The 27,274-nt window shown below is 41.5% G+C and overlaps 1 protein-coding gene across 6 annotated transcripts in view; it reads left to right on the top strand.

Annotated features, from left to right (window-relative positions):
- Positions 1-27,274, top strand: part of mical2b (microtubule associated monooxygenase, calponin and LIM domain containing 2b) — a 63,010-nt gene that overhangs the window by 10,395 nt on the left and 25,341 nt on the right. For all 6 annotated transcript variants that reach the window (XR_005613777.1, XM_031738368.2, XM_039614813.1 and 3 more), the window contains exons 2-13: positions 10,033-10,422; positions 11,550-11,757; positions 15,577-15,693; positions 16,300-16,401; positions 18,563-18,718; positions 18,829-18,929; positions 20,089-20,346; positions 21,160-21,275; positions 21,522-21,648; positions 22,853-22,943; positions 25,191-25,338; positions 26,060-26,256. Coding sequence is in view for 5 of the 6 variants with exons in the window: in XM_031738368.2 (XP_031594228.1) it covers positions 10,159-10,422; positions 11,550-11,757; positions 15,577-15,693; positions 16,300-16,401; positions 18,563-18,718; positions 18,829-18,929; positions 20,089-20,346; positions 21,160-21,275; positions 21,522-21,648; positions 22,853-22,943; positions 25,191-25,338; positions 26,060-26,256 (1,885 nt within the window). In the remaining variant the exon portion in view is untranslated. The remainder of the gene's footprint in view (positions 1-10,032; positions 10,423-11,549; positions 11,758-15,576; positions 15,694-16,299; positions 16,402-18,562; positions 18,719-18,828; positions 18,930-20,088; positions 20,347-21,159; positions 21,276-21,521; positions 21,649-22,852; positions 22,944-25,190; positions 25,339-26,059; positions 26,257-27,274) is intronic.

Here is a 27,274-nt window from a genome sequence, read left to right as displayed (position 1 = left end):
CTAAAGAAAAGTACAGAAAGGGTCTGCTGAGTGAGAGTAAAGAGTAAAATGAAAATCTAAACCAACTTCTTACTATAGGACAGGTCTGAACTGCACACACACACACACACACACACACACACACACACACACACACACACACACACACATTGTCTCCTTGTTAGCCGTCTCATGTCTCTTGTGCAAATTTGTCTGTTTTTGTCCTAACGACAATAATGTGAGGAAAAAGCACAGGGTTGTTAATTTGTGTTTTTGGCTTCAGTTGGCTGCTTCCTGGGTCTCTTTTCCTCTTATACTAACAAACTAGGCTTATGTGAAATAGGAGGCCACATAATAAAAAGAGCTCAACAAAAGATGGTAACCCTTTGATGTTAGCTTCCTCTGTGCTATAGTAGCTCACCTTCTACTAGCTGGTGCACTGCTCTGTGTTGCAGCTACACAATTTATGGATGCATCTTGCTAGTGTTAGCTGATAACTAAATATGGTTACTTCGGGCTCCAAAATGGTGAAAATGCTGATGTTGAGACTTCCAAATGCAGATTCCAAACACAATGAGTGATTTTTGGAGTGGCTATGTCCAGGGATATAAAGGAATGTGTAAATTATAATCATATATACTTATATAATAGGCAAGATGTAGCACTACTTCTATGTATTTTTTTTTTTTTTTTTTTTAAATTAATATTATGTTAAGGATCTGGAAAAGGGAGGAAATGAGTTGAAATTCCAGCTGAAGCAAAAGTACATTTTAAGAAATTAGAGTGCAACAAGTTTAAAGGGCAGCTGATAAATTTATGTGGACAGCAATGAAAACAACGAGTTATTTTAAAATGATAGATTTCTTTTGTTCCTAGGTCAGGGGACTGATGTGATGATTCTTTGGATCCCCATGCAGCAATTGTTATCATTATGACGGATTCAATCTGTTGATCTTATAGCAGCGATTTAGGCTAACAATGCACTAGAAATACAGAAGGCTGCGAGTGGTTCATGGGAGGAAGAAGGGAAATTGTTTTCCTTGTAAATTGCCCTTCAAGTCTTACGTAGTCAGAAGGTTGAGCTCAGTTCACTGGCTCAGAGTTCTTACTAAATGAATGGCTAGAAATGATACTAATGTAAGCCAAATGCAGTTGGATCCAGGAACCCTGCAATAAATCAAATCTTCATCTGGAGGTTTTATTGACACTGTTTAGTGTGGTCATTTTAATGGCTTTAGCTTGTGTCTCTTAAACTGTAATATTTTAAGAGGTGTTTGTCCTTTCATTATTTAATTTTCACTCATTTGTGATCATTTTGTGCTAGTGTAGGGTCTGATGCAGTCACTTTTTGTGTGATGCGTCTCTGAGAAGACAGCAGGTCCACACGTTCCAGCTGTTCATATTTCCTGTTTTCATAACCAATCCCTGCTGCTGTCTCCTGGCCAAGTCCTGCACTCCAATCAGATTCAAATTCCATAAATTTCAGTTCTCTGAACTCCACACTCCGTTTGTATTTTTCCCTGTCTTTTCTCGCTCTGTTTTGGCATCCAGTCTGTCTGGGTAGAAACTTGTTGACTCAGCTTTGATCCTTCTCTCAGACATGTGCACATAAGCACTCTTGGACAGGCCATTGACTTTACACAACTACAGTTCTGTTACGTGGCAAGTGATTAATTTTTTCAAACGAAATCTCGTGACCTACAACTGAAAAGGTTAATCTTTTTCCACTGTTTGTGGCAGATTATTAAAATAGGTTTGAACACCTCATCTGTCACTCACGGTTGGAGACTGGGTTTAATATACATCTTTGTCATTCTGTCAGTGAGTTTCCAATTAATCTTTTACAAAAAGCATAAAATGTAAACGTCTAACTTTGGTTTCTGTAAGTATCCTATTCCACAAAAACACAAACTCTTTGTTCCCAAAGGTGGGAGGGAACAAAGTTTCCTGGAAATATTTTATTTGCAAATGAATTTGTGATGAATAAATAATGGTGCAGTATATTTAGCTGCCTCTCAAGCGAAACTCTTATGTTGAGAACGAACCCCGGCTGCAGCGGTCGCGTTCTGCTCCAGTTTTGATGAGGTGCAGGGATCGGTTCTCCCCCTGATGCAGGTGCTGGGTTCTAGTTCGAGTCTTAACACATGACAAGATCTGCTCTTGAATTATACTGAGACAATGAAACTTTCAAAATAAAAGCAAAAGCACTCTCCCTCTGTAAACTGACTGCAAATGGTATCATTCTCTGACAGTTGTTGTTTTTTTTTTTGTTTTTTTGTTTTTTTTTTTAAAGGTACAACAACAAAACTCCACAAGTGATAAGCTGCCAAATATGCCACTTGGGTTGCCTGCCCTGGTAAAGTCCGTTGTATACACTAGCATTACTACTACACCACTAAACTATACTTGGTAAGAAGTGCAGATAACAAGTGTTAGTTAGTCCTTTAGTCTGTGTCCAACAAAATTTCAGTAGATGATCCTTTCAGATTGAACATGCAGCCCAAAACCTATAATGTAAAACAAATGAAAGCGGACAGTTGTTACATTCAGAATACCTGACCCACGGTCGGTGAGTTTTCATGTAGACAACTTCTAGATGCTTTTTAATTTAGTAACTATACTCGCAGGACTAGTTCGTGAGCTGCTGCGGTTGCTGAGCTAACTCACTGACTCACCAAGTGACCAATTTTGACTCAAACGTTTCTTTCCACAGTTTCCACCTTTTGCTCGACATTTGATTTGTTCCAATAATTTGATATTAGAAAAATCACGCTCTCTGAATTTAGAGACTGGAGGATGATTATGGGGAGCATGACTTGCAGCAGAGGACAGTATCCTAAAACGTGGCTATTTAGGCTGTAAAAGCTCAGTCCCTTTTTATAACAGTTATTGATTGTGCCCATGTCGGCTGCTTGACTAAGCGAGTCCTCAAACTCTAAGACTGACTATTTCAGATTTACAAAAAATATGTGACAATGTCCACAAACCCCTCAAACTGAAAGTTGATCATTAATCAATCAAAAACATCATTTCTATAAGATAAAAGCTTTAATCTACTGTCTCTGCTCCTTCTGTGTATTGAAACATATAGTAGTATACAGCTTTGCATTACATTTACAAATGTCGACCAGTGTTGTAACTTTTGGGAGCATTTCATCTTATAAACCCAGAAAGTAGCCAGTTCTTCAAAGCATGTGACGTATGGAAGATGCTCATTTGTACCATAGATCGTGGTATCAGTCACATGAGAAAGAGCAATGTGTACTCTGTATTGTTTTAAATGAACAGTGAGAAGTGTTACAGATCACACGTTTTCCAAAGGATACAAAGGAAAACTGAGAGTCAGCAAGTGCAGTTATAATGGGGTAATGATGTGTTGTCATTGTGAATGAAGCGTCTCTTTGTGTGAAGTCCAGGGACACATTTCTCCTGCTCTACTTGTCACCTGTACGCTCCAGTTCTTTGTACCTAAGGGACTTGTTATCTTGCACAGTTTGCAATCAGGTCAACAGACGTAGCCCTTAACTTGCTCTGATTTCTGACCTCCTTTGACTTCCTGGAGATGTGAAGGGTTTGGGATTTAGGAATCTCAAACGCTGGGTGTTGTCTGGGTGCGTCACTTTGAAAGCAGCTGATATAGCTTGCTGTCAAGATTTATAATGCTGCAACAGCTTTTCTTGAAAGACAAGATTCAGATGAGTACTAAGTGAAGGAAAGCCCTTGATTTTTAACCACACAGATTCCCTCAGGCCTTCTCTGTGCTCACTTTAAATGTCATTACAGAGCCATCTCAACCCATTTAATGTAATGGACAACCTGTGGATTTAGTCTATGGTGTACACCCTCCGAAGGGTGGCTGGCCTCTCCCTTAGAGATGGGGTGAGAAGTTCGGCCATCCGGGAGGGGCTCAGAGTAGAGCCGCTGCTCCTCCACATCGAAAGGAGCCAGTTGAGGTGGTTCGGGCATCTGACAAGGATGCCCCTGGGCGCCTCCTGGGTGAGGTGTTCCGGCATGTCCCACCGGAGGAGGCCCAGGGCAGACCCAGGACGCTGGAGAGATTATATCTCACGGCTGGCCTGGGAACGCCTTGGTGTTCCCCTGGATGAGCTGGAGGTGGCTGGGGAGAGGGAGGTCTGGGCTTCTCTGCTTAGGCTGCTGCCCCCGCGACCCGATCTCGGATAAAGCGGATGAGGATGGATGGATGTACATTTATTTTGTGTCTGAAATAGTCTCCCCAGGTATTAACTTTGTGCATTCATTAACATACAGAACAATCAGTGCAAAGAGCCACGATGATTAGTTTATAGGATGGCAAAAATGCCAAACATGCAGTCAGTGTTTTTCTGTTACTTTCAGAAATGATGGTTATAGTAAAAGCATTTGGTTTTTTTTAGCTGAAATATATAGTAAAGCCTGGAACAAGTTTGATTGTGCTTTGCCATTAAGTCACAGCTTTCCAGATCTGAGACATGAATTCCTCTGGCAAGGTGAGAGTAATGGCTGTCATATGTGATCTGTGCCATTTGTCTGTTTGTCAGAGACTGGGTTACCTACTCTGCTATCCATCCAGTTATTTCCAGAAGTAGGATAAATTATTTAAAATCTTATTTGCAAACAGCTCAATATCCCAAAAAGCTGATTCTGTTCATCTGGACGTGGCATTTTTAGTGGGAGAAATGTTGCCTCACTAATTCCAAGTGACTTCTTTAGTCTGAAAAAGTCACTTGGATGAGTGATGCAGTGTTCAGATAAACAGAATCAACTGTTGGGATTTCCTTACCTGTATGATTGGGCATGCAACAAGACATTTAACCCACTTTGGCAAGTACAGGTCAATATATTTTGGTGTTGTCCAAATGGTGTGAATGGTGTGGAAAAATAAACTGTGGCGTCTCTCTAAGGCCAACTGCTAACTGAGCAGTGGCTCAAAAGAGGGATAGCATTACATTAAACAGATTCCCCCCACCCCACCCCCCCCCCCACAAACACACTCACTCACTCCACTCACTCAGTCAGTCAACCCTGACCTACAAAAGCAGTTTGAAAAGCAGAAAATTGCATTTTAGATTCATTTTACATTTTACTATAACCTGCCTCTAAATAAAATCCAGTCCAAATGGTTGTTTTTTTTTTTTTTTTAACTCTAACACTTGCATGATTAACAGTTCTAAATAATCTTTCTCTTACTTTGGTCATTGGTGCAGTCCCTCAGTTCACCCTGAGTCTGAAACGACTGTTTTAAGCTCCCTTTAAGCCACCTGTCCTCTAACTGGCTGCTGCCTGTAAACAGAGCCTGCTGGGCTGGGTACTATGCACAGCCAGTGCTGTGTTCCTTACATAGTTATGATAGGAATACCACTCTCATTGACATCATCTAGAACAGCGGTCCCCAACCTTTTTTGCCTCACAGACCGGTTTATGCCCGACAATATTTTCACGGACCGGCCTTTAAGGTGTCGCGGATAAATACAACAAAATAAAACCAGTACCGGTACCGAAAAAAAGATTTATTCATAACACACGTGAAAAGACCCAGGAAAACTGAGTTAACGATAAAAAAGATAACAAAATAACGCTGAAAACCGATAAAAACCATGAAAACCATACATTTCACACCTGAGCCTCAACTCTCGCGGCCCGGTACCAAACGACTCACGGACCGGTACCGGTCCGAGGCCCGGGGGTTGGGGACCGCTGATCTAGAGGCAAGGATTAAAAACAAAAAACAAAAAACAAAAAAAACCCCAAATCTGACACGGAGCCTTGAGATGCAGCTGGTTCTTTTGTCTCAAAGAAAAGAGTTGACTACTTTAAACGCACATTTCCTTTCTGTAGTTTTCACAAGTGCACATACACATGCCTTTAACACGTATCAGGATATATCACGAACACACAATGTATGCATACGGTGCATAAATAACTATCCATAAGTGATCTAGCCTTGTGTTACTTCTGAAGTGTTCTTGTATTTCATATCACATCATCACTGTGGACACCCGACACAACTAAAATGACTAACCTAATTAAAAGGTCACTCGTTCAAGTACTCAGTGTATGAATGCTTGGTGTCAATAGACTTGGACGGGTGTGTGGAGGGATTGTTGGGTATAGGTTCCGCTTACAGGGAGGTGAGACTTGGAGGCCCAAATTGCATTCATTTGTAAATTTTAAGTGCGTACTGCATGAAATGGGAACATGATACTTCAGTATGACTTTGCACCTCAAACTTTATTCCTCTTGCTGTAGGAGGAAAAGGCATTAAAAAAGCTGCAGACATTCATCTGCGTCTTTTGCGTTAGTTTGTGACTCGGCGGAAACGGGCCTGGAAATGCAGGCTGATATGGATGTACTGTGAGACAAAAGTGAGCTTGGAAGGCGATACCAAGTAAACCACTTCCTCTATCATGCTTCCCAGAATGCACGCTGCCAGATGTGGTTATATACAATAGTAGTACAGCTTCCAAGGTTATGACTTTTCCCATAACCCTCCAGCTCTGTGAATCTCAACACACACATTGCGATATTTTTCTCCTGACCCAGCTGGTCAGTGGGAGCTTCCGTGCCGTTTTCAGGACGCAGTTTCCAAACACATTCCTCGATTTTTATTTGCTCTGAGCCGTGTCTCAAGTTTCCTTTAGAAGTGATATGGAAGGGAGATTAAATGTGAAGCTAGTATGGCTTTTCTTTGCTAGGCAAACTGCTAAATGCATTCATGTATTATATTTCAGTTAGATTTGAAAACGAGCAACAAAGCTTTGGAAAACTTTCACCACTGAAATGACACGAAGGGTCTAAAGTAAGCATGTGTGAGTGTTTCGGGGGAGGAATAGTATTTGAGAGGCTACACTGTGCTGCCAAACTGTTCGATAGCAGAGACCTGAGCCCCCCTTTGGGCCACTCAAGGATTTAAAGGGAAGGTCCGTGTTTCTTGCAGAGTGTGGGGAATGTGACTGGCACAAAGTGAAGGCCCCACCAGGTGTTCTGCTGCACGCACTTCCCTTGCCGTGACGCACACTCTCCTGTACAAACACAGATTTTCAGGTGATTCTGTTTCAGGTCTTTTGGATGCCGTGTGTTGCATGCGTAAGCACGCACGTCTGCTCCCGTCTGTAGATGAAAGAAATGCGATCCCTCTCGCAGCTCCTCCAGGAAAGCAGATTCCATGACTGTAACAGTGATATTAATGCTGAGAGGCTTCCAGCGATTGGGATCTGATACTTTGACAGAGATGTTGTCCAGGAAATGGTTTGGCTTCGGCTTCAAATAACACCGCAAGCCTGTTGTTGGGTAGAGTTGGAGACATATAGAATAAAAAATACTTTTTAATATTAAGCAAATTGCTTAATACCTCCTTCAACTGAGTGAAGTAAAATTCTGGAAGTTTTATTTCAAGAGTAGGAGATTCAAGCTAGAGATATTTGCTTATTACGGTTTGTTGTGGAGGAAGTAGTGCAAAAAAAGATGTTTGGGGTAATTTAACCCCTGTTCAGCAGAGCAGCTCCAAAGCACGCTCCAACAAACATAACAGAGTCGGGGATGTCATGGCGTGGAAAATGGAGGACTAACAGAAAAGTGATGGGGCCCACAGGAAGTCTGAAAAGCTGTAGCCCTGTGCCCTCATACAGATGACAGCAAGTGATACAAGAGTTACATTGATTTGTACTGAATAGTTGTTAAACGAGTATTTAGAATTTTTACTTAACAGTAAAATAAAGAAAATAAAGAGTAACCAGGCATCTAAATAGTACGAAGCACAACATTTGCATTGCAAAATATGATTCAGTAGACGTGGAAATACAAGTACATTAAAACTTTACCACAGGAAGGTACTTGAGTGCATGGCGGTCGCTGTAGCTCAGGAGGTAGAGCAGGTCATCTACTGATCAGAAGGCTGGTGGTTCGATCCGTGGCTCCTCCAGTCTGCATGCCAAGTATCCGATGCATTCATCGGAGTGTGAATGTGTATGAATGGTAGTTAGGAAGCACTAAGAAACTTAGAAGACAGTGCTGTGTGATTGGGTGAATGTGGCATGTTGTATAGAGCGCTTTGAGTACGCTGGGAGAGTAGAAAAGCGCTATACAAGAATCAGTCCATTTACCATTTACTGTTACATCCTGTGAGTCGGTCCTGTTCATGCTTTCATCCACTGGTGCTGGCCACATGCCTGACAGTAGGGATGTAGTTGTGGACATGAGGGAAGCGTAATTTATGCTCATCTACGTCTACGTAGAGACAATGACTTATCTTAAGCAAGTAGCTAATACTGTTTTCAGAATTTATACTCATGCTGATGTTCCCGTGGTGCTCTGCAGCTTTGCTGATCGCACTAGTCAGCAGTAGGGTTTCTCAGTCAGATGTCTTGTCATTTGAAATGTCAAACAGCTGAAGTGAATGTGGTGTGCATGCTTGGAAGTGTTATGTATGCAGGGAAATCAGCTGAAGTGTAGAATTTAACTGTCAAATGTTGATGTTAAAATGACATTTGACGACTTTTGGCCCTCAAAGCACTGCAGTCACCAAAAATGAAGGCAAGTACATGTTAACTAAAGACGGTATGAGCCTGTCTCAGAGAACATTAGACTTATAAATCATTTATTTAAAAAAAAAAGTGTGACATCAAAAACAAAGGTGCAGTATTAATGACTGAGACATTAAAGTGAAAATATCATTAAGCTTATTTTCAAGCTTCGTATTTTAATTCTTGAACTCCTGAAATTAAAAAAAAAACAAAACTACTGGAAAACTGAGCGCTCAGTTTAAAACCTCAGCCTTTGCTTCACAGGAACTAACATGTACATGACAAATTTAGAGACTGCTTTCTTTCAATGTTGCATTTATATCGACAGTGAGGAGGCGGGTGTGTCCTTTTTAAAATGGGAACATTTTGTAGTGATTAATTGGTCAGGTTGTGAGAAATGAGTTCAGAAGCCGTTTACAGGGTGGATGAATGTTCTTCAAACTTTGGGATTAGGTTGTTAATATTCACGTAATCCATCCTTAAAGAATTAAATAGTGCAGGTATGAATGCTTTTATGATGCAACTGTTGACTTCAACAATAGAAAGACTCATGGATTTGGGACAGTGGATGTCCAGACTTGACATGTGCAGACTATAATTATAATATCTCTTATGAAACGGACTGTCTCAGGAAAAATATTCAGCAGAGAAGTGCTGCTATCTTGATATTTGGTCTGCATCTTCATGAGCTCTTAGTTATGAACATGAATCAGTTTGCACAGTTTAGAAGAAGTGATGTATTCTTCCTTAGCTTTTGCTTTTTCCACATTTTGAGCCTCCCTGAGTTGCTGCTGGCACATAATTATAACTGTGAAAGTGTTTTCTCTGTATTTTTGCAGCCACAGGGTTTGAGCTGCTCCCATGACTGCTCAGCTGAACCCTCCAAATGCACATGGGCTCATAATCCTATCAGGTAGTCAGTAGGGCTGGAGCAGGGCAAATATCTTTGTTGCAGAGGGTACTAAAAAATATGTGCAGCTTATTAATGACTGTTTGAACTGCACAGGCTTGTCGTTGGGTGGAGGTGGATGTGTAGGCCTGTACAGGGACGTATTGGTAGAGCAGTGCTAGTCCCTGGATACCTCACACAGAATGCAGGACATAACACTGGTTATATGAGGCAACATGCTGACCTCTGCAATTTATTTTCAGAGTCCTTGCGTTTGAAACGTGACCTTGCAGGAAATACAGACACCGATGCAAAATTAATACTTGAAAGATGTCACTGCAGTCGCAAACATGACCAGAACGGAGCAGGGCAAGTAATCCCGCCACCTTTGACAAATATTGAAGTCTTTCTTGGCGGCTATTTGTGCATTCATTTTGAAATTTTATGTAAATTGACTTTAATTTCAGAAATCACCAGGACATTAAAACTATATATATAGAATATCCAGCTAAACCTGGGAACAAAACAAAACTTTAGTTTGCTGACTTTGCACCAAATGATAACCTCACCCTTCCCTCGCTGACAGATATACTTCTTGCTCTTCTCCCCGAGTCTGTTTCTAAAAGTCTGTTTTCTTTTATTCAGCTAAACACGGCACAAATGCTGGGAGTCCCGTGTTGACTGTGTGGAAGGAGAGGATAAAGAAGCGGGGAGCAAAGGTGGAAGAAAACGATTAAAGGAGACTGGACGCACCGGTCATCAGCTGGGCAGATGGGTGAGAAAGAGGATGAGCGTACGGCTCAGGCCAGCCAGCTATTTGAGAACTTTGTCCAGGCATCTACCTGTAAAGGGACTCTGCAGGCGTTCAGCATCCTCTGCAGGCAGTTGGAGCTGGATCCACTGGACCACAGCAATTTCTATAACTCACTGAAGGCGGCAGTCAGCTCCTGGAAAGTCAAAGCCCTTTGGACCAAACTGGACAAAAGAGCTCAGCAAAAGGTCTACAACCAGAATAAGGCCTGCCAAGGCACGAGGGTAAGAAAGGCCAAGCACGATTGACCTCTGAAGGTTCTGAAGTGGTTGTGTGATGTTGAGTGGTATTGTTCTGATAGTGTTGAAGGCTGTGGAACGGCAGTAAACACACGATCCAAACTCTGAGGAGCAAAATTAATATAAATCGATTACTGAGCTGCATGCAGAAAGATTTGTAACCTGTGTTTTTAAGTATTATTTGCTCAAAAACATTATGAAAGTTCACATATGCATTTCATGTAATACAATAAGTTATCTCCTGACTCCTGTATTTTCTGTCACGTGAGTTTTGTCTCGCCATAAACGAATGGATATTCTTAGCAGAGTGTTTAACGCAGCTTTGGAAAGCTCATATCTGAAGGAGAAGATAAGAAGTCTGGAGGGAAATGAGGCCAGAGACTCACAGAGGGGAGATTAACACAGATGGGTTGGGTTGAGGGTTGGCCAAAAATAACAGCTAAACTATTATTTCAGACTTTTTTTTCCCCCAGGAGAAAAATGTTGGGCCTTAAGGCTGGGTGGGCGATCTCTTTTAAAACTGTATCTGTGCTCAAAATGAGGGCAGAGGATTTAGCAGTTTGGGACTTTGTAGCGCTTAGTTCTGTGAATCTATAGGTTTTTCTTTTTAATAAGGTAGCCGTTAGAAATGTACTCTAACAAAAATGATCCAAATTGCTGTGCTAAGTGTTTGGCTACGTAATTTCCTGTGTAACTGTAAAATAGCTGCGTGCCAATCTGGAAATGAAGCGCTGACTGTGATTAAAAAGATAGGCGTTGTGCTGCTGCAAGACATTTGAATGATGCTTTCCCACTCCAGCGAAGTACATGGCACCGTTGCATTAAGGGTTGAAATTCAGTTTTCAGTAAAGTATATTTTCAAGCTTACATGCTGATATTTTAGGTGTGTTGAGTGCTTCACGACCTGATTGGGTTGGGTAACTTGTTGCAAGAAAACATTTCAGTTACTGGCTGTTGCCGTTTGCCTTCAGACCTCTATGTGAATTCCATTGTTTTATAAGATAGTGTTAAACAAGCTAGTAAAATCACAGTGGCAGACAGGCAGACGACATGCTGGAGTTTTTCCTGTGTTGCAGTACAGAATCTTAAAACTGAAATCTTCTCCCATTCAGTGTTTGATCATCGGCGGCGGCCCGTGTGGCCTTCGGACGGCCATCGAGCTGACTCTGCTGGGCTGCAAGGTGGTGGTGATTGAAAAAAGAGACACCTTCTCCAGGAACAATGTGCTCCACCTCTGGCCCTACACCATTCACGACCTCAGGGGACTCGGGGCCAAGAAGTTCTACGGAAAGTTCTGTGCTGGCTCCATCGACCACATCAGTGAGTGTGCACACGTCATTTGTCTCCTTTTTTTTTTTTTTTTTTTTTTTTTTAAGCTTTGATAATAATCTGCCAAAAATTGACACAGCAGACTTGTTGAAGTTGACTGAAAGTTAAACCGTGACACACATTCTTTGATTTTTAGCTCTAGGAAGGAACTCGTCCTAATTCCTTTCAAATGGCTCCAATTTATGAGTGAATAATTCATCTGTTTTTAAAGTTATTTATCATGCTCACACAGTCTAAAGCTTTATTGGCTGTAATAGGAAACAAAACATATCCCATGAATCCCATAGTATCTTGATAATATAGTCATGAAACAATCTCATTTGAGACATAAAAAAATTGAATTAAAATTCAGTTGCTCTGCTGGTCTGCCATTTTATTAAGTTATAATAATAATAATTTGGGAAATTGTACATCTTTTAACTCTTAATGTGGTTTTTGTGAGTGTATTCCTGGAGATCTGAGGAAGTGCAGTGCCAACTTTGATGTTGGGCTCATCTTTTGGCTCAAAGTTGGTACCATCCTTTCGCCTAGAGGGGTTGCTGCTTTCTCCACTCTGTGTGTAGGGGGCGGGGCACACACACACAGACATTAGTGGATCCCCAGGGTTCTTACCCCTTAGTCTTAACTAAATGCTAATTTCTTATGCCATCTGAAAAGGTGTCAGATTATAAAACTAGTCTGGCAAAAGTTCTAAATTATAGAACATTTAATCACTCTGAAAAATTTCTAATATTGATTTGATTTTTTTTTTTTTATGTATTCATTCTAATCTGATTTTTCAAATTCTAATCTAACTTTACTTCTATTTTTATTTTTGTTTGGAGCTGTATCTTTATGATTTCTTGCATGTGATGCGTTTGAAGCACATTTGTAAAAATAAAATGGGCTGTAAAGTCCTCAGAGTGGCACGGCAGTAGTGCTTTAACAGAGAAAACATGCAAAGTACTGTGAAGCCAGAACATGTAAATGCCTCTGAGTAAGTGCACTGTGTGTGATAAATCACTACTGTGCAGTAAATGTGATGTTGTCTGGCCACAAAACCAAAGCCAGCGTCACAGAAGTGGACGTGTGACTCTGTGTCATGTGAGAGGAGGATTGTTTTTCCTGCAGCCTGATTTGCTGCAGTTTGCCGCAGTTTGCCAGTAGCACACTTCCATTTGCACTTGTTGCTGTCCGGCTTTAGTAACTGTCATGTATCTCATTTTAACGATGAGGTCTACTGACTCTCATCACTTATTTTTTCTTCTCATCTGTACTGTACGGGCATTCTTTGCTAATGCATGTAAAGTATAGTGTAAATGCTTTGGCACCTCAGATTCTCAGTCCAGGAGGAATCTTCTTCCAGCTGCTACAGCAGATCATCTGCCTCCATCTCATCATACCCCTAGCATCCTCCTCCGTCACACCCACCCACTGCTTGTCTTCCTGAACGTCCATTCACTTTAATTCATTCTGGAGCACAAGTGGAAACGTGTACAAACAACTCACATTATATTATTCTAAAAACTTAAAAATCATGCTTATGTTGATTTAAATTTTGACTCATTCTGTTGCCATGTCTCTGCAAGTATCTACTGTTGTCAGTCTGTTTTATGGTCTGTTTGCTTGCAGTACTCTGTTATGCCAGATCAAGGCTCGCAAAATTTCAAAATCTCTGGTAGCCCTTCGCCAGGCACTCTTCAGTTTTTGGTAGCCCAAAATAAATTTAAGTAGCCCGAATAAAAAAGAGAGCAATTTTTTAATGTTTTGTTTCCTTTACAATATTATACATTAAAGTATAATATTGCAACGGAAACAAAAATTAATCAGAAAGTTGTTAAAATACAAATCACAACAACTGTATAAAAATCACAGTCATCAACTCAAATACTTGGTTCTAATTGAACAGAAATTTATATGAAATTGTAAGAACTGTGTAGAACATGAATCAGTCTGTGTCAGATCCTGAATCTGAAATTTCCACTGAAGTCACGGGTAAGGGGTGAGTGGAACCAAGATCGAGGCCATTTGCTTTTTGAAGTTTGCAAAGACTGCTAAATTTTGACAATGGTAGTTCACTCTTTGCAACATAGAACGCTTTTGAAAGATTTTTCAGGACTTCTGCTTGTGCTTGGTTTATTTTTAGTATGTTTTTTGCAATTGCTGTTTGTTCTGGGAAAGATAATGCAGACTGGGCAATAATGCATTTCTTGCATTTCTCATGGTCTTTCTTAAAATTACTGGTCCCAGTTACAAAGGCGCTTGTCGACTCAAATGAAATGAAACTCACGACACACCCGGCAGAACATCATGTTATTTAGCTCGTCATATTCCAGCCACATAAATTCTTTTGTCCATGAAACCAAAAAAGCTGAGCTTTCTTTTTGCCTCATTGTCTGATTTGTCATAACTTTTCCGTTTTGTGGTAGGCTTTTATTTGGCTGCCCCTTCTTCACCCTGACCTGTCTTATTTGGCTCAGCAGAACTAAAATACCGACGTAAATCCTGCTGCTTTTACACACGTACTTACATAACGGTCAGCGATTCTCTGCGCAATCAACCTCTCACGTGTTTAAGCTTGCTGTGGGAGATTTCACTTGTCACGTTTGAATAGTAAGCTAATGAGTGATAAGACGATGTCAGAGGAACTGGTGCGCAATTAATCGTCACTCACCAATCAGTGCTGCCGCTCTCTACACACCGTTCGCGCGATCGCAAAGTGAAAGTAAAAGCAAAAAACAAGCACAAATTCAAACGCGATTTCAATATGTCACATAATGGCAGAGGCTCATCGATGCCAATGACATAATTACTCAGCTACATTTTCGAAAGAATGCAAAAGCACTGACATATATTTTCCCTTCCTATGATAGCCCGACGGGCAGGGCTGAGAGATTTTGGTAGCCCGACTGGAAAAATCGCTAGCCCCGGGACGTCGGGCTAGCGATTTTGCGAGCCCTGCAGATGTGACAGGTCCACACATGTACAGTGTCCTTGTCTTTGTTGCTTTGGATTCATTCAGTCGCAGCAGCAGCAAAGCTCAGTTTTTATAATCCTTGTGATTACCTTTGTTATGTCAGTGGTTCTTAGACTTATGTGACATGGCCTACGTAAGAAGGATAAAAAGGTTCAAACCCCAAACTATTTATTTCATGAATAAATAACATTAAAAACTCATCTGAGTCCAATTTCAGCAAAATAAACATCAGCACGATGGCATCAGTAAACCAAATTCCATACCAAAGGTCTGTATATATTAAACTTAGTTATATTTGTTCCCCTGCTCATCAACACCCAGATTTTGGGTTTTTTAAACCGTTTTTGGTTTAAAACTACTGAGTTGTTGCATAATGCTTGCCATCTTCGACAGCAAAGTGCATTGGAGAGACACACTTTACTGTTAATTAGTGCTAAATGACAGTAAAGTAAAAGCCACCTGTTTTTAAGCCTTCCTAAAGTTTAAGGGTTAGTTGTTGAAAATTCACCCACCATAGCGTTGTTATGGAGGCTTTAGAGCACCGATTACAGACGGGTAAAGTAGGATATTCTAACTTTAAAATCCACCCTGGAATGGGCTCGGGTCATTTTTGGCACTTCTCTGTTTGCATAATTTCTATTTATCCCTGTAAGGTGCTGCTTGGTTAGAAGAATACCCTTTTTTATAATCATGGAGGACGTGGGCTTTATTTAAATTTCCCAGTTTTATTCTGGAGATTTAATTGATGTGTGTTAATAACTACTAAATATCTCATTCCAGTCTGTGTATGAAATGTATAATTGCTGTTTTACCAGTACATATAGTTCTTTTACATGTCTCTTTGTGCGCTTCAGGTATCCGCCAGCTTCAACTGATGCTGCTAAAAGTGAGCTTGATCCTTGGTGTCGAGATTCACGTCAATGTTGAGTTCATCAAACTGCTGGAGCCACCAGAGGAGCAGACGGATGTCAGTGAGTATATCCTCATGAACAAATTCAGGATTACACCAGTGAGTGAGTCAGTACATTGCTCTACTATGAAGCCATTTTCAGTTCCAAAGTCAGTAAGTATCCTCACAAATGCAAAAAGACAAGTGTGTCTGTGGGTGTGTGTTTGTGGTATTATCTGTATGTTAAAGTGAGTGAGTGGCAGTGACATGCTGGGACTCGCCTGCATATCTCGGCTATATAAGGAAAGTTCCCTACACACAGTGCATTTTAAAATGATCACACATTTGAAGTATATATGGAGTATTTCTAACAAACTGTGTGGAGAATAAAGATAAACTGAGTGTGCTGTTAAATTTTAGTTGAACTCTGTGCTGGGTTTTCTAAATGTCTTAAAATAGCATGTCCCACACAGCATGTCCAGAAACTTTCTCACTCTAACACTCCAAGGAACATGACACAACTATGTGACACTGAGAGGGTAGTTGAGATCCAACCTCATCTGCTCTGACTGTTTTGTTTTGTTTTTTTCTTTAAAATCAGCACGTGAGCGTGCCATCCTGCTGTCCTGCTTGTGTTTTCTTGCACTGTCCTTGAATGTCATATATGGTTTCTTGTGTTCTTCCTCAGGTCATGGTTGGCGGGCGGAGATCCGACCCTCTGGCCATCCTGTCTCGGACTTTGAATTTGACGTGGTGATTGGAGCTGACGGACGCAGAAGCACATTAGATGGTGAGAAAAGAATATAGGTTACAGATGCGAGTGGTGCTGTGGGTCAAATGCTGATGTGGGATTCATACTTTATGGATCTACATTTCAGGAGTCAAGGCTCTGTTTGTTTGTTTTTTGTGAAAATGAGGTGAGGTGGCGCAAAGCTGCTTTCGGCCACTTGGTAAAGCATTTCCTGTTGACATAGTTTCAGCTGGAGGCTTAATGGTGCATATGGGGTCGGAGGGGTGTTCTGGTTCATGAACTGTTGGAGAGCTTTGTTGGCTTTGTCAAAGTGTATGAGTTGCAGTGTTTATTTTGTGCTCATGTGTAAGTGTGTGTGGCATATATGTGTTATGAACATGTTTACGTTCCCATAAAGATGACTAATGGGTAAGCATCATCCTCCTCAAGGTTCGGTGTCTCCATGACTGCAGAGAAACTCTTTTAGCTGCATGTTGCTCCGGGACTTTCCTCCAAGGAATATTCTAAATTGGATTATAATGGTCGACTGGGGGGGTGGGGGGGGGGATGTTTGTGCAAATTAGATAACTTAAGAATTGCAGCTTCTGTCTTAAAAACACAAAAAATACTCAATTCCCAAATGGTTAGGCCCTGGAGGGATTTTCTTCAGACTTGGAGTAATTCCACATATCCATAAGGATGGCAAAGAGTCTAAGGAGCTTGGAAAGAAAAGCGTCTGGACTTCTTTAAGTTGCTTGAAGACGTTTCACCTCTCATCCGAGAAGCTTCTTCAGTTCTAGGGTCAAATGGTGGAGAGTCCCAGATTTAAGCCCTATGGGAGTGAGGTCAGATGGCCCAGGATGTGAGTGGGCGTTAAGGCGTCTGGGAAGGGATCTCAAAACTGGATTATAGATGGCAGACAGTTGGTGTCATAAGCCACCGCCTCTGTTCAAAGATGGTCGCTCACAGTGGACATAAATGGCTTCTTTCACTCCTCTTTCAAACAATCTGTCTTCTCTGTCCAAAATGTGAACATTGACATCCTCGAAAGAGTGACCTTTGACCTTTAGATGCAGATGGATCGCCTTTGTGGACAAAGGATGGGATGCACACTTGGAGCCAGTGTGATAAATACTTTGGATTTTGGAGAGTACATTAGCTGTATGGTGGGAATAACATCTACATGCTCCCTCTCATTCAGAGTATTATAATATTTATTGTCAAAAGTATGCAGATGACACACAACTCTACACATCAGTGTCACCACATGATTGCAGCTCCCCTACACTTAAACAAAAAGTGCATTAAACAAATGAGTGGTTGTTTTCACCCCCAAAGAAAACAGCCTATCTAGAAAATGTGATGCCCAAATCTTCCAGCCACACATCTTGAATTAATGTATGAATTAATGTACTTGTAAAGAAAATTACAAAGTCGGCCTGCTATCAACCTTACATTAGAGGTGCTGGAGCCTATCCCAGCTGTCATAGGCCAAGACGCAGGGTACACCCTGGACAGATCCTCAATCTATCACAGGGCTGGCACAGAGAGACACTCACATTAACACCTATGACCACTTGAGACACCAATTATTTTAACCCCATGCATGTATTTGGGGAGGAAGCCAGAGTACCTGGAGACTCTGCACAAAAAGGTATCTCTTGTAAATCCAGCCTAGATTCAAACCCAGGACCTTCTTTCTGTGAGGCAGCAGTGCTAACCACTGCCCCACCGTGCTCGTACCACTGGGAAAATATTGGAAAAAAGGATTTCAGTCTGAAGCAGATGCAGAAAATACTTGCAGAGTATTCAAATGATCACATCTGCAGTCTTTACAGGTCTTTGTAAAGCATCAAACTACAGCTCATTCATAATTCTGCAGTCAGAAATCTAACAAACATCAAAAAGGTGGAACGCATTACTCAGTAAAAAAATCACTGCATTCTCTTTGAATAACTTTTAAAATCATTCTTCTCACGTGTAAAGCACTAAATGGACTCTTACCTAGTTACATTTTTAATTCACCCTTTGCCTTAAAAAAACATCCAGATCACTGAGCTCATCAGGAGCAGGCTTACTCTGTTTTCCCACTATTGGAACAAACAAAGTGAAGCTTGTGTGGACTGTATTTTCAATACTTTTGTATTGATTTCCCAACTTCAGGAAATAATAAATTATTTGAATGGTTTTTTTGGTTTGTTTTCCTCCCCCACCTCTGCAGGTTTCAGGCGCAAGGAGTTTCGTGGGAAGCTGGCCATTGCTATAACGGCTAACTTTGTCAATAGGAACACAACAGCAGAGGCCAAAGTAGAAGAAATAAGTGGCGTGGCCTTCATCTTTAACCAAAAGTTCTTTCTGGAACTCAAAGAGGAGACGGGTGAGTCAGGAAAGAATGTTGCAATGGGAAATGACAGCTTCTCCCACTCGAAATGCTGCTCCTTCCTGTGCTAAACGTCCTCTGTTAAGTAAATATGTTCATGTTTGCAGGAATCGACTTGGAGAACATAGTTTACTACAAAGACAACACCCACTACTTTGTCATGACTGCAAAAAAGCAGAGCCTGCTGGACAAAGGGGTCATCATTAATGTAAGTTTACTCAGCTGACTCTGATTTAATCAGACACACAAACATAGATTCGACTCTTCCAGACTGCAATGGGTTACAGTCAGTTCACACCCTCCCTCTGTGGTTAACCCTGGTTCCAGGATTCAAAGGCAGTTCCCAAACAGGAATGCGTGCGTGCTCGCCAGACCAGTGAGTGACGGGTCGGCATAGAGGAGGCTGATGAATAGGGTTCTAATTAAATGCTCATGCGCTCTCTCTCGCACACACGCACGCACGCGCGCACACACACACACACACACACACACACACACACACACACACACACACACACACACACACACACACACACACACACACACACACACACACACACACACACACACACACCATTAAAGAGATTAGATGGTATAAATGCAGTTATTACAATTGCATTAGGACATCGACTGGATCATATTGGAAAGGCTCCATGTGACCCTCAGTCTGACCACCCGGTAATGTCTGCCAAACCAATTATCTGAAAATACACACACATGCAGGAGAGTATTAGAGTATTGGGGATGGATTGGCATACGTATGAGGGCTATTTATTAATTTTCTTTCTCTCGCCTCTCACACATACCTTTATCACCAGTTCAAGGCCATTACACGGATTTCTCTTAAGATCCTGGAAACTCTCCCTGAACCTGTTACAACTGTTTCTTTTAAAAAATGTAATTATTTCTGTTAAGATCATTTATGATGACGATGAGGTCCCCACAGTGTAAAAGAAAGCAGATTGTTTTCCCCCACAGTGGGAGTAATATAGGTAGAGATGCGTGTTGAAACCCTGCGCTCTCAGTTGTCTCCCGCTCGTCTTACATTGCCCGTCAGTGCTGAGCGATGCCTCCCTGCGTCAGCTGCATCATAGTCTGCTCACGTGGCACAAACTTCAGAGCGCTCATCACTGACTCGCTGACTCAGCAAACACACACAGTGTCTTTGTGTTGAGCCAATTTTTTACATCAGAAATATAAAACACATTTCTGAATTATCCCGGTTAATGTTTCTTTGTTGACCATCAGCCTTGCTGCTTTGATTAAAAATGATGGGATAACACTGTAACTTTTTAAATATGGTGAAGAAGCAACTGTCAATACAGCCGTGGGCTTAAAATGAACTGTCTCCTTTCTTCTTAATGCAGGATTACATGGAAACTGAACGACTGCTGAGTCCTGACAACGTCAATCAGGAAGCGTTGCTCTCATATGCTCGTGAAGCAGCTGATTTTGGCACCAACTACCAGCTGCCATCCCTGGACTACGCCATCAACCACTACGGACAGCCGGATGTAGCCATGTTTGACTTCACCTGCATGTACGCCTCAGAAAACGCTGCCTTGATCAGGGAGAAACACGGACACCAGCTGCTGGTTGCACTGGTGGGAGATAGTTTGCTCGAGGTATGAGAAGTTGTAGCATTCCCTTTTCATTGACAGTCGCTCGGTTTCTCCCTCCACTCAGGTTAAGAGTCTGCGTGTCATCCTTGACGGCACACTGTCCTTCCAACCTCACATCATACTTTGATCTTCGTAACATTAATCGCTTCCATCCATCTCACCCAACTGCCGTCCTCCACCTATTCATCCATAAATTTTAGCTGTTCCTGTTGCTGCTCGCACCATCACCAGCTCGTCCATTAACCACGTCATGCTTGTCCTTCAGCAGCTTCACTGGCTTCTGGTTAAATATTGTATTGATTTCAAAATTCTGCTCCCAGCTTTCAAGGCAGTCTCTAACCTTACTCTGAAGTGCCTCCCTGAACTTTTGGATGTGTTTCTCCATTTCATTGTGGCATCCACCATGAATGGGCTCTACAGCCTTCACTTGGTCCGTCCATCACCTGTGGAACTCCCTCCCAACCAGACATCCATAACACCGACTCTCTGCTTTCAGATCCCATCTCCAAACACCATCGTTAAACTCCCACACTCAGTCTGATCGTTTTCCACCTGCCACTCTAGTCGTAATGACTTTGTATTGTAAACTTGTTTTATTGACTTGTTTTATTAACTGTTTTATTGAATCTTTTATTTACTTATTGACTTTATGATATTTATATTTTTAAGTCTTCTAATGTGATCTTGAGTGTTTTTGAGAGGTGCCTAGAATAAAATGTACTTATGTATTTATTTATCAGTGTTGTGAAAGTTGTCCAACACTGCTCTTATTGTGTCCCAGGCTCAGCTTGTGTGTGTCATGCTTTCTGTTTACAGCCGTTCTGGCCGATGGGTACGGGTTGCGCTCGGGGTTTTTTGGCTGCCTTTGACACTGCATGGATGGTGAAGGGCTGGGCAAAAGGAAAGAGCCCACTGGAGATCCTGGCTGAGAGGTGTGTGAGCATGTTCATGGATTCATGGGATCAGTTTCTTTGAATTAATTTTGGTAATCTTTGGCTTCATATTGTATTGATGTTTTCTTGGATTATAGGATGTACAGTACTTTCAAATGGGATTATGTCTTCTAATAATGCCTGAGGTGGTTTGTTTCCACATGAATGCACTTTTTAAGTTTGGGTCCCTTTTAAAAACTGTTCTATCTTAAGTCTGATAGTTAAATCTCTTTCTTTCTACTCCAGGGAGAGCATTTACCGTCTTCTACCCCAGACCACCCCAGAGAACATCAGTAAAAACTTTGAACAGTACTCCATTGACCCTGCTACCCGCTACCCCAACCTAAACACCAGCTGTGTGCGCCCACATCAGGTGAGTCAACAGTGTACCCGTAAAGAAAGAAGGAAAGAAGTTGCCTTCTATAATTAACAGAAATACTGGATTAAAATCTCTACTTCTCTACCTCATTATAAACTAGAATGTTAGGGGATCATTTCCACATTAATATGGTAGATATCACATAAAGCAAACCTGTGTTTGAAGAGATTTAGATGTTTCAGTTCTTCTCCACGAGGCATCGACAACGAGCTCAAACTTGTTCTGAAGAAATTCTCTACAAATTCTGCACTGAGAGATCCAATCTCTGCTGCTGCTGGTGTTTTGACGCCAACCAACTACACCCCCAGTGAGAGCTGCGTTTGTAGCTTTACATTTATAATATTCAGCTCTGCAAATAAGGGCACTGGGGAAACTTAATATGCTCACTTGAAACAAATATATCGCATTTGCCATAACAAATCCTGAAGATTGAGCATCATGGTGCAGCTGAGAGGGGTCATCAAGGAGTAATTGCTATGCATAACTCATCTGCTTCCGATTCTGAATATGAAAATATGGGGACTGCTTTCCTGCAGGAGACTGTAATGTTGAGATTCTTTAAGAGGCAAGAAGTTGGGGACAAAGTTCTTCTTCTGCTTTTGTTTTCTTTGAATTTCATTTGATGTCCAGGTCTCATAAACGTGCCTGTCTGGTGAAATCCCGAAAGGTGGAATCTGACATCCTTATATTGATCAAATAAGCAAACTTATGTGGCTGTTTCATTGCATTAACAAAGCCATCAACATCTTCAGACCAGTCGTCACATAAATATTCCTGGATTTGTCTTTTGTTTGTCCAATGGCTATGAAGACGAAAATCACAGCCAATCAGATTCAAAAGATCAAAACAGGAAATGAGAAAACGTCTCTCCAACTATTGGTTCTCGTGACACTGGAAGCCTGCAGACTCTGAAAACTCAACAGGGATGTTCTGAATGTTTTTTGTGCGACATAATCCTGTAATCTTTCCAGTGAATGTGGAAATGAAAGGGTGCCAAGTACATTTTGTTGCAACAGAAACCTTCCTGGTGGTTGTGGCCAGTATCATATATATTGCAGTTCAAATGCCATGTACCAATGTAACATTTAAAGAAAAATATACAAATTTGAGAAACTGTAGGCTGTCAACTATCTGCACATCCCTAGAACCTATATTTCATTAGGTCTCCTCTCGCATCTCCTGATTTTTGTACTTCCAGGTGCGTCACCTGTTCATTGATGGCCATCAGGGACCAGGTCAGATAGAAAGAGGAGGACCGGCACATCGATCAGTCAACCTGTCCAGGAAAGGTAGATGTTCCTCCAAGCTACAAAGTGCACTCCAGCCATCAAACATGGATAATGGATTTAATTATAATCGTGTCAAGTTGTAACCAATGGTAGCATCAAAGAACCTCAACATTATAGTGCATTACAGAAAAAGACAGCTGATGATCTTGGACCTTTGCACTCATTTGATGTTTCTGGACAGACGCAGCATGTCGAATAGCTTCATTTTCTGCTGTGTGAGAGTCTTTAATAGTCACAAATTGGAGATTACAGTCCCAGCCAATCTACTTTGTTCATGGAGCTATAACAAAGAGCAGATTGTAGATGTGCCTAATATGTAGCGGCATAAAGGATTGCTGCCAACTGCTCAGGTGGGACTTAATTAGTCTGTAAAAGCTCCCAGTCTTCTTTTAATAGTAATCTGATCATTCTGAGTCATCAGTAAGACTGATGCATCTGCAGCCTCATTAACACTGCATGAAAGCTTTCTTTGAAACATCAAATTGAGAAGCTCATACGAGGTTTCCAAAACATCTCGGGACCAGTTGACAATGTCATCTAATAGCCCAAAAAAGAGTCTGAATAAATTCCTCAGATTGGTTCACAGAAGGAAAGCCGCTGACATCATACTGAATGCTTGCTCAGCCCTCCTGAGGGGAAACTTTAGCTCCATCTCAGTCACAGGCTCGACACGCCTCATTGCAGACAATACAGGTGGATAACATTACACCTGCACGAGGGTCCAACATGAGGCCTCTTTCGGGCATGAGCTGACCTGATATGATCTGGAAGAGCAGACGCATACAGTGTAGGGCTTAGCATTTAAATTTGCTCAATTTAGTAATATTAGTACTTTTGGTTATGTAGGTTTTGTTGCATGTAGTCGTACTTTTCAGAGGCACTATGGAAGTATCTGTTCTAAAATTTGGGAGGCAAAGGAAATCAAACATTGCATTTGTAAAAAAAAAAAAAAAAAAGTAAATAAAAAAAACAAGTAAATATTAACAATTTTAATAGTGCTCATGTCTCCTGCCCCCATAAACATGCACTCTGAGACGGTGATAGCAGTATTGGAGCGCAGGATTAACTGGAGAAAAAATGCAGTGGCAAAGAGCCGTGATTATCCTGGGAATATTATACTAATTAGGATTAGGGCATTGCAATAGAGCCTCAAAATTATATTGGGACATTTCAAAGGAAATTTGTAATACTTTTGAGAATGTAGGAAAAAATGAATTGAATCTATAATAAATAAAAGCCGTGCTGCAGGCCGCAACAAAATTAAGAGCAGTGAGCTTCTGTAAATCTGTCGCCACAGAGTGCCAGCAGCATATTATATAGCAATAGTAGTGACACAGCATAAGTCAAGCCCAAAAGTAGCCAAGGGTAGTGTTTTTCCCATAAAAACTGCTGAACACTTTAGTTTAACAGCTAAATCAAGCTCAGCTCTTCAGCAGCTGCGCAATAAATGATTTCCATGCTCTTCCTGTCATGTGGAGTTTAACTAACTAGTGCTCCAAGAATGGAGCTCTGGTTGTTGTTATCTTATCATCATATGAAGGATTCATGACCTGACTGTACTCGACGGTGTGTTTGTTGAAACCGGTCCGTTTCCGCCTTTAGCAGGAACCGTTTTCCTGCATTTTTGTTTTCTTTTAAATTGTCATCTGAGGCTGACAAGCAGCTCTCGCTGCGTGGGCTTGTCTTGTTATGTGTGCTAGGAAGGAAAATGCACGACGTATGACATGACATATTTGTATCACATGCTTTTTATCATGTGAAATTGTAAATAATTCTCATTAAGGCTGTGCTATTTCATAAGTTTGTTTAAAATCATGCACTGAAGGGGACACTGGTGTTTTCTCAGAAGCAGGGGATTGCATTGATACCCCACTGCTCCCAGTCCCACTACCTACAGTGTTTTTGCAGAAAGAGTACCGGGACCCGTTAGACACTCTAATTCCTTCTCTTGTTTGTGTTGCTAACTGTCTTGAGTTTACGGCCATGATTTAAGCACGTCCGTGTTTGAGTGTTGCGGATCAAAGTGCTCTGGCCTGAATATCTGCTCTGCTGCCAGTGTTGTTCTGCTTCAGGCCTGGGAGGTCGTTCAGGTTTAGCAAGTTCAAACCAAACCGTATTTATTAACGTGTCATTGTGTCAACACCGTCTGAGGAAAATTTCCAGCCTTGAGGAAGTAATGGTGATCACGAAAATGCCCCTTCCTGTGATGCTGCATGCATCGTACTGACAGACTGATTCTCTCTGTAGAGTCTGAGGTCCATCCTGGCCGCCTGCTGAACTGGTGTCAGAGGCAGACTCATGGGTACAAGGGAGTCGATGTCACCAACCTCACGTCTTCCTGGAGGAATGGCCTGGCCCTCTGTGCTCTCATCCATCGGCAGAAGCCTGAGCTCATGTAAGAAGAACCACAGCAAGCTAACAGGAAACACTTGCACTAATGCTCATGATATTTCAGGCAATGATTTTTGCTTCTCATACTCATGCTCTGTCAACAGCTTCAGCAAGGTTTGGTTTAGAATAGTTTAGTAATTGAGTCATGTGATTGCTGAGAGACATCGAGCAAATTTCAAAAACAATAAAAGAAACCTTTCAGAGCCATGTCTCTTCAGCTCTCTCCTCAGTTACAGTTTAATAGATTTTTCTTGTACAATGCTCAGCTTTTAAGTTGCATGCAAAGTCACCGGCAGCTTCTTGATCCAGAACCACTGATTTGTTTGATTTCTTGCTCACATATGAAAAACTGTTTTATTGGCTCTTTCGTTTGCGTGTAAACTGTCACAGTGATGTTTTAATGACATCAGCGCTTTGAAAATGGTGACACGCGTCACCTGCATGGCTGTCTTAGCGCTTAGCTGTTGATTCCACACATACCATCAATTTCCACGTGCAGAGATGTTGACATGTTCGCACAGTTGGTGTTTTTTTTTTTTTTTTTCCATGCCTCTAACTTTCACCAGTGAAACAAGCCATCTCATCACATGCAGTGCACCATAACCCTTTATTGACCAGCAGACTTAACAGATTATTGTTTTCAGTATATGGAATATGTATGAAGAAACCTCCTGAGCGTGTACACACATCTCCTAACCTCACCTTCATCTCCTTTTGCATTTCAGTGATTATGACTCTCTGAATGAGGAGGACGTGGCGGGGAACAATCAGCTGGCGTTTGATGTGGCTGAGCGAGAGTTTGGCATCCAACCGGTGACGACAGGAAAAGAAATGGCTGCAGATTCTCAACCCGATAAGCTGCTGATGGTCCTCTACCTTTCCAAATTCTACGAGGCCTTCAGGAACTCGCCAGCAAACAAAGGTCAGCTTCTACCTCACAGAACCACAAATAGATTAAGCTCTTTTTTTTTTTTTTTTTTCTGACATAATTTTTTTTAATTCAATCATGAACAACCCAATGTTGTTGTTGTTGTTGTTGTTTTGGGTTTTTTTAAGATTGAAGATGGTCTTCGTCATATCTTTAAATGTAAATTTCTTTGACTGGAATTTGTAGCCCCAAAACCTGACCTCCCGACCCCAGTTTAAGAACAGGAAATGATTATCTAACATTTAACAGTGTGTATTGATCTAACCCTGAACACACAGATGGGGAAGCAGTCGAGGCAGTTATCCATTTGCCAAAAACTGTGAAATGCTGTATGTAACCCAAAAAAGCTGTGAAAACAAGGATCTCCATTCACTTTATTTGTCTTAAAGGGCAAAATGATACTTGAGAAAATATCCTCACGTGGATCACATCGAGATCCTTCTTGTGTTTTGGTTGGTAGACACTGATGGAGGATGCTGCTTACTGCTGCTGTGGACACATTTTCATTGTCTTTTTAAATTGTGGAGAAGTCCCTCTGCTAAATTATAGTCCCAGCTGAGTCTTCTACATGAGCTAAAGTTACATGTTACACAACTGTGGTTGAGTTGGTCCCTGCCAGAGACCTGAGTGGTATGCGAGCTATGTCTGTGGAAGCCATATCCAGTCGCTTGGCGTAACTCGGGAGGCCTTCAGCTCCTCCACCACTGCGAGCTGCAGCCACGTTTTACCTAACGCGCTTTAATGTTGGTGTTTGCAGACTTCTGTTGTCACCGCTGAACTCAAAGGATGGAAAAATGACTGACTTTCAGTTTATTTGGTGGGAATTTAGGATATTTAAGTGCATGACTTTAGTTATATTTAGTCTTTACACTGGGCCCCTTTGTGCTGCTGAATAGCCTTGAGTTATTTTGGAAAGATGCATTAGTGGTTTTTACTCCAGTTCTTTTTTTTGTATTTGGAGTCTAAGGATGGACCCTGGTCTAATTATCCAAGTCCACTGCTCCCCAGCAGA

The sequence above is a fragment of the Oreochromis aureus genome, linkage group 7 (assembly GCF_013358895.1).
Source record: "Oreochromis aureus strain Israel breed Guangdong linkage group 7, ZZ_aureus, whole genome shotgun sequence".
Taxonomy (NCBI): Eukaryota; Metazoa; Chordata; class Actinopteri; order Cichliformes; family Cichlidae; genus Oreochromis; species Oreochromis aureus.
Note: the sequence above shows the minus strand (reverse complement) of the source record. Positions and strands in the feature narration are given on the sequence as shown.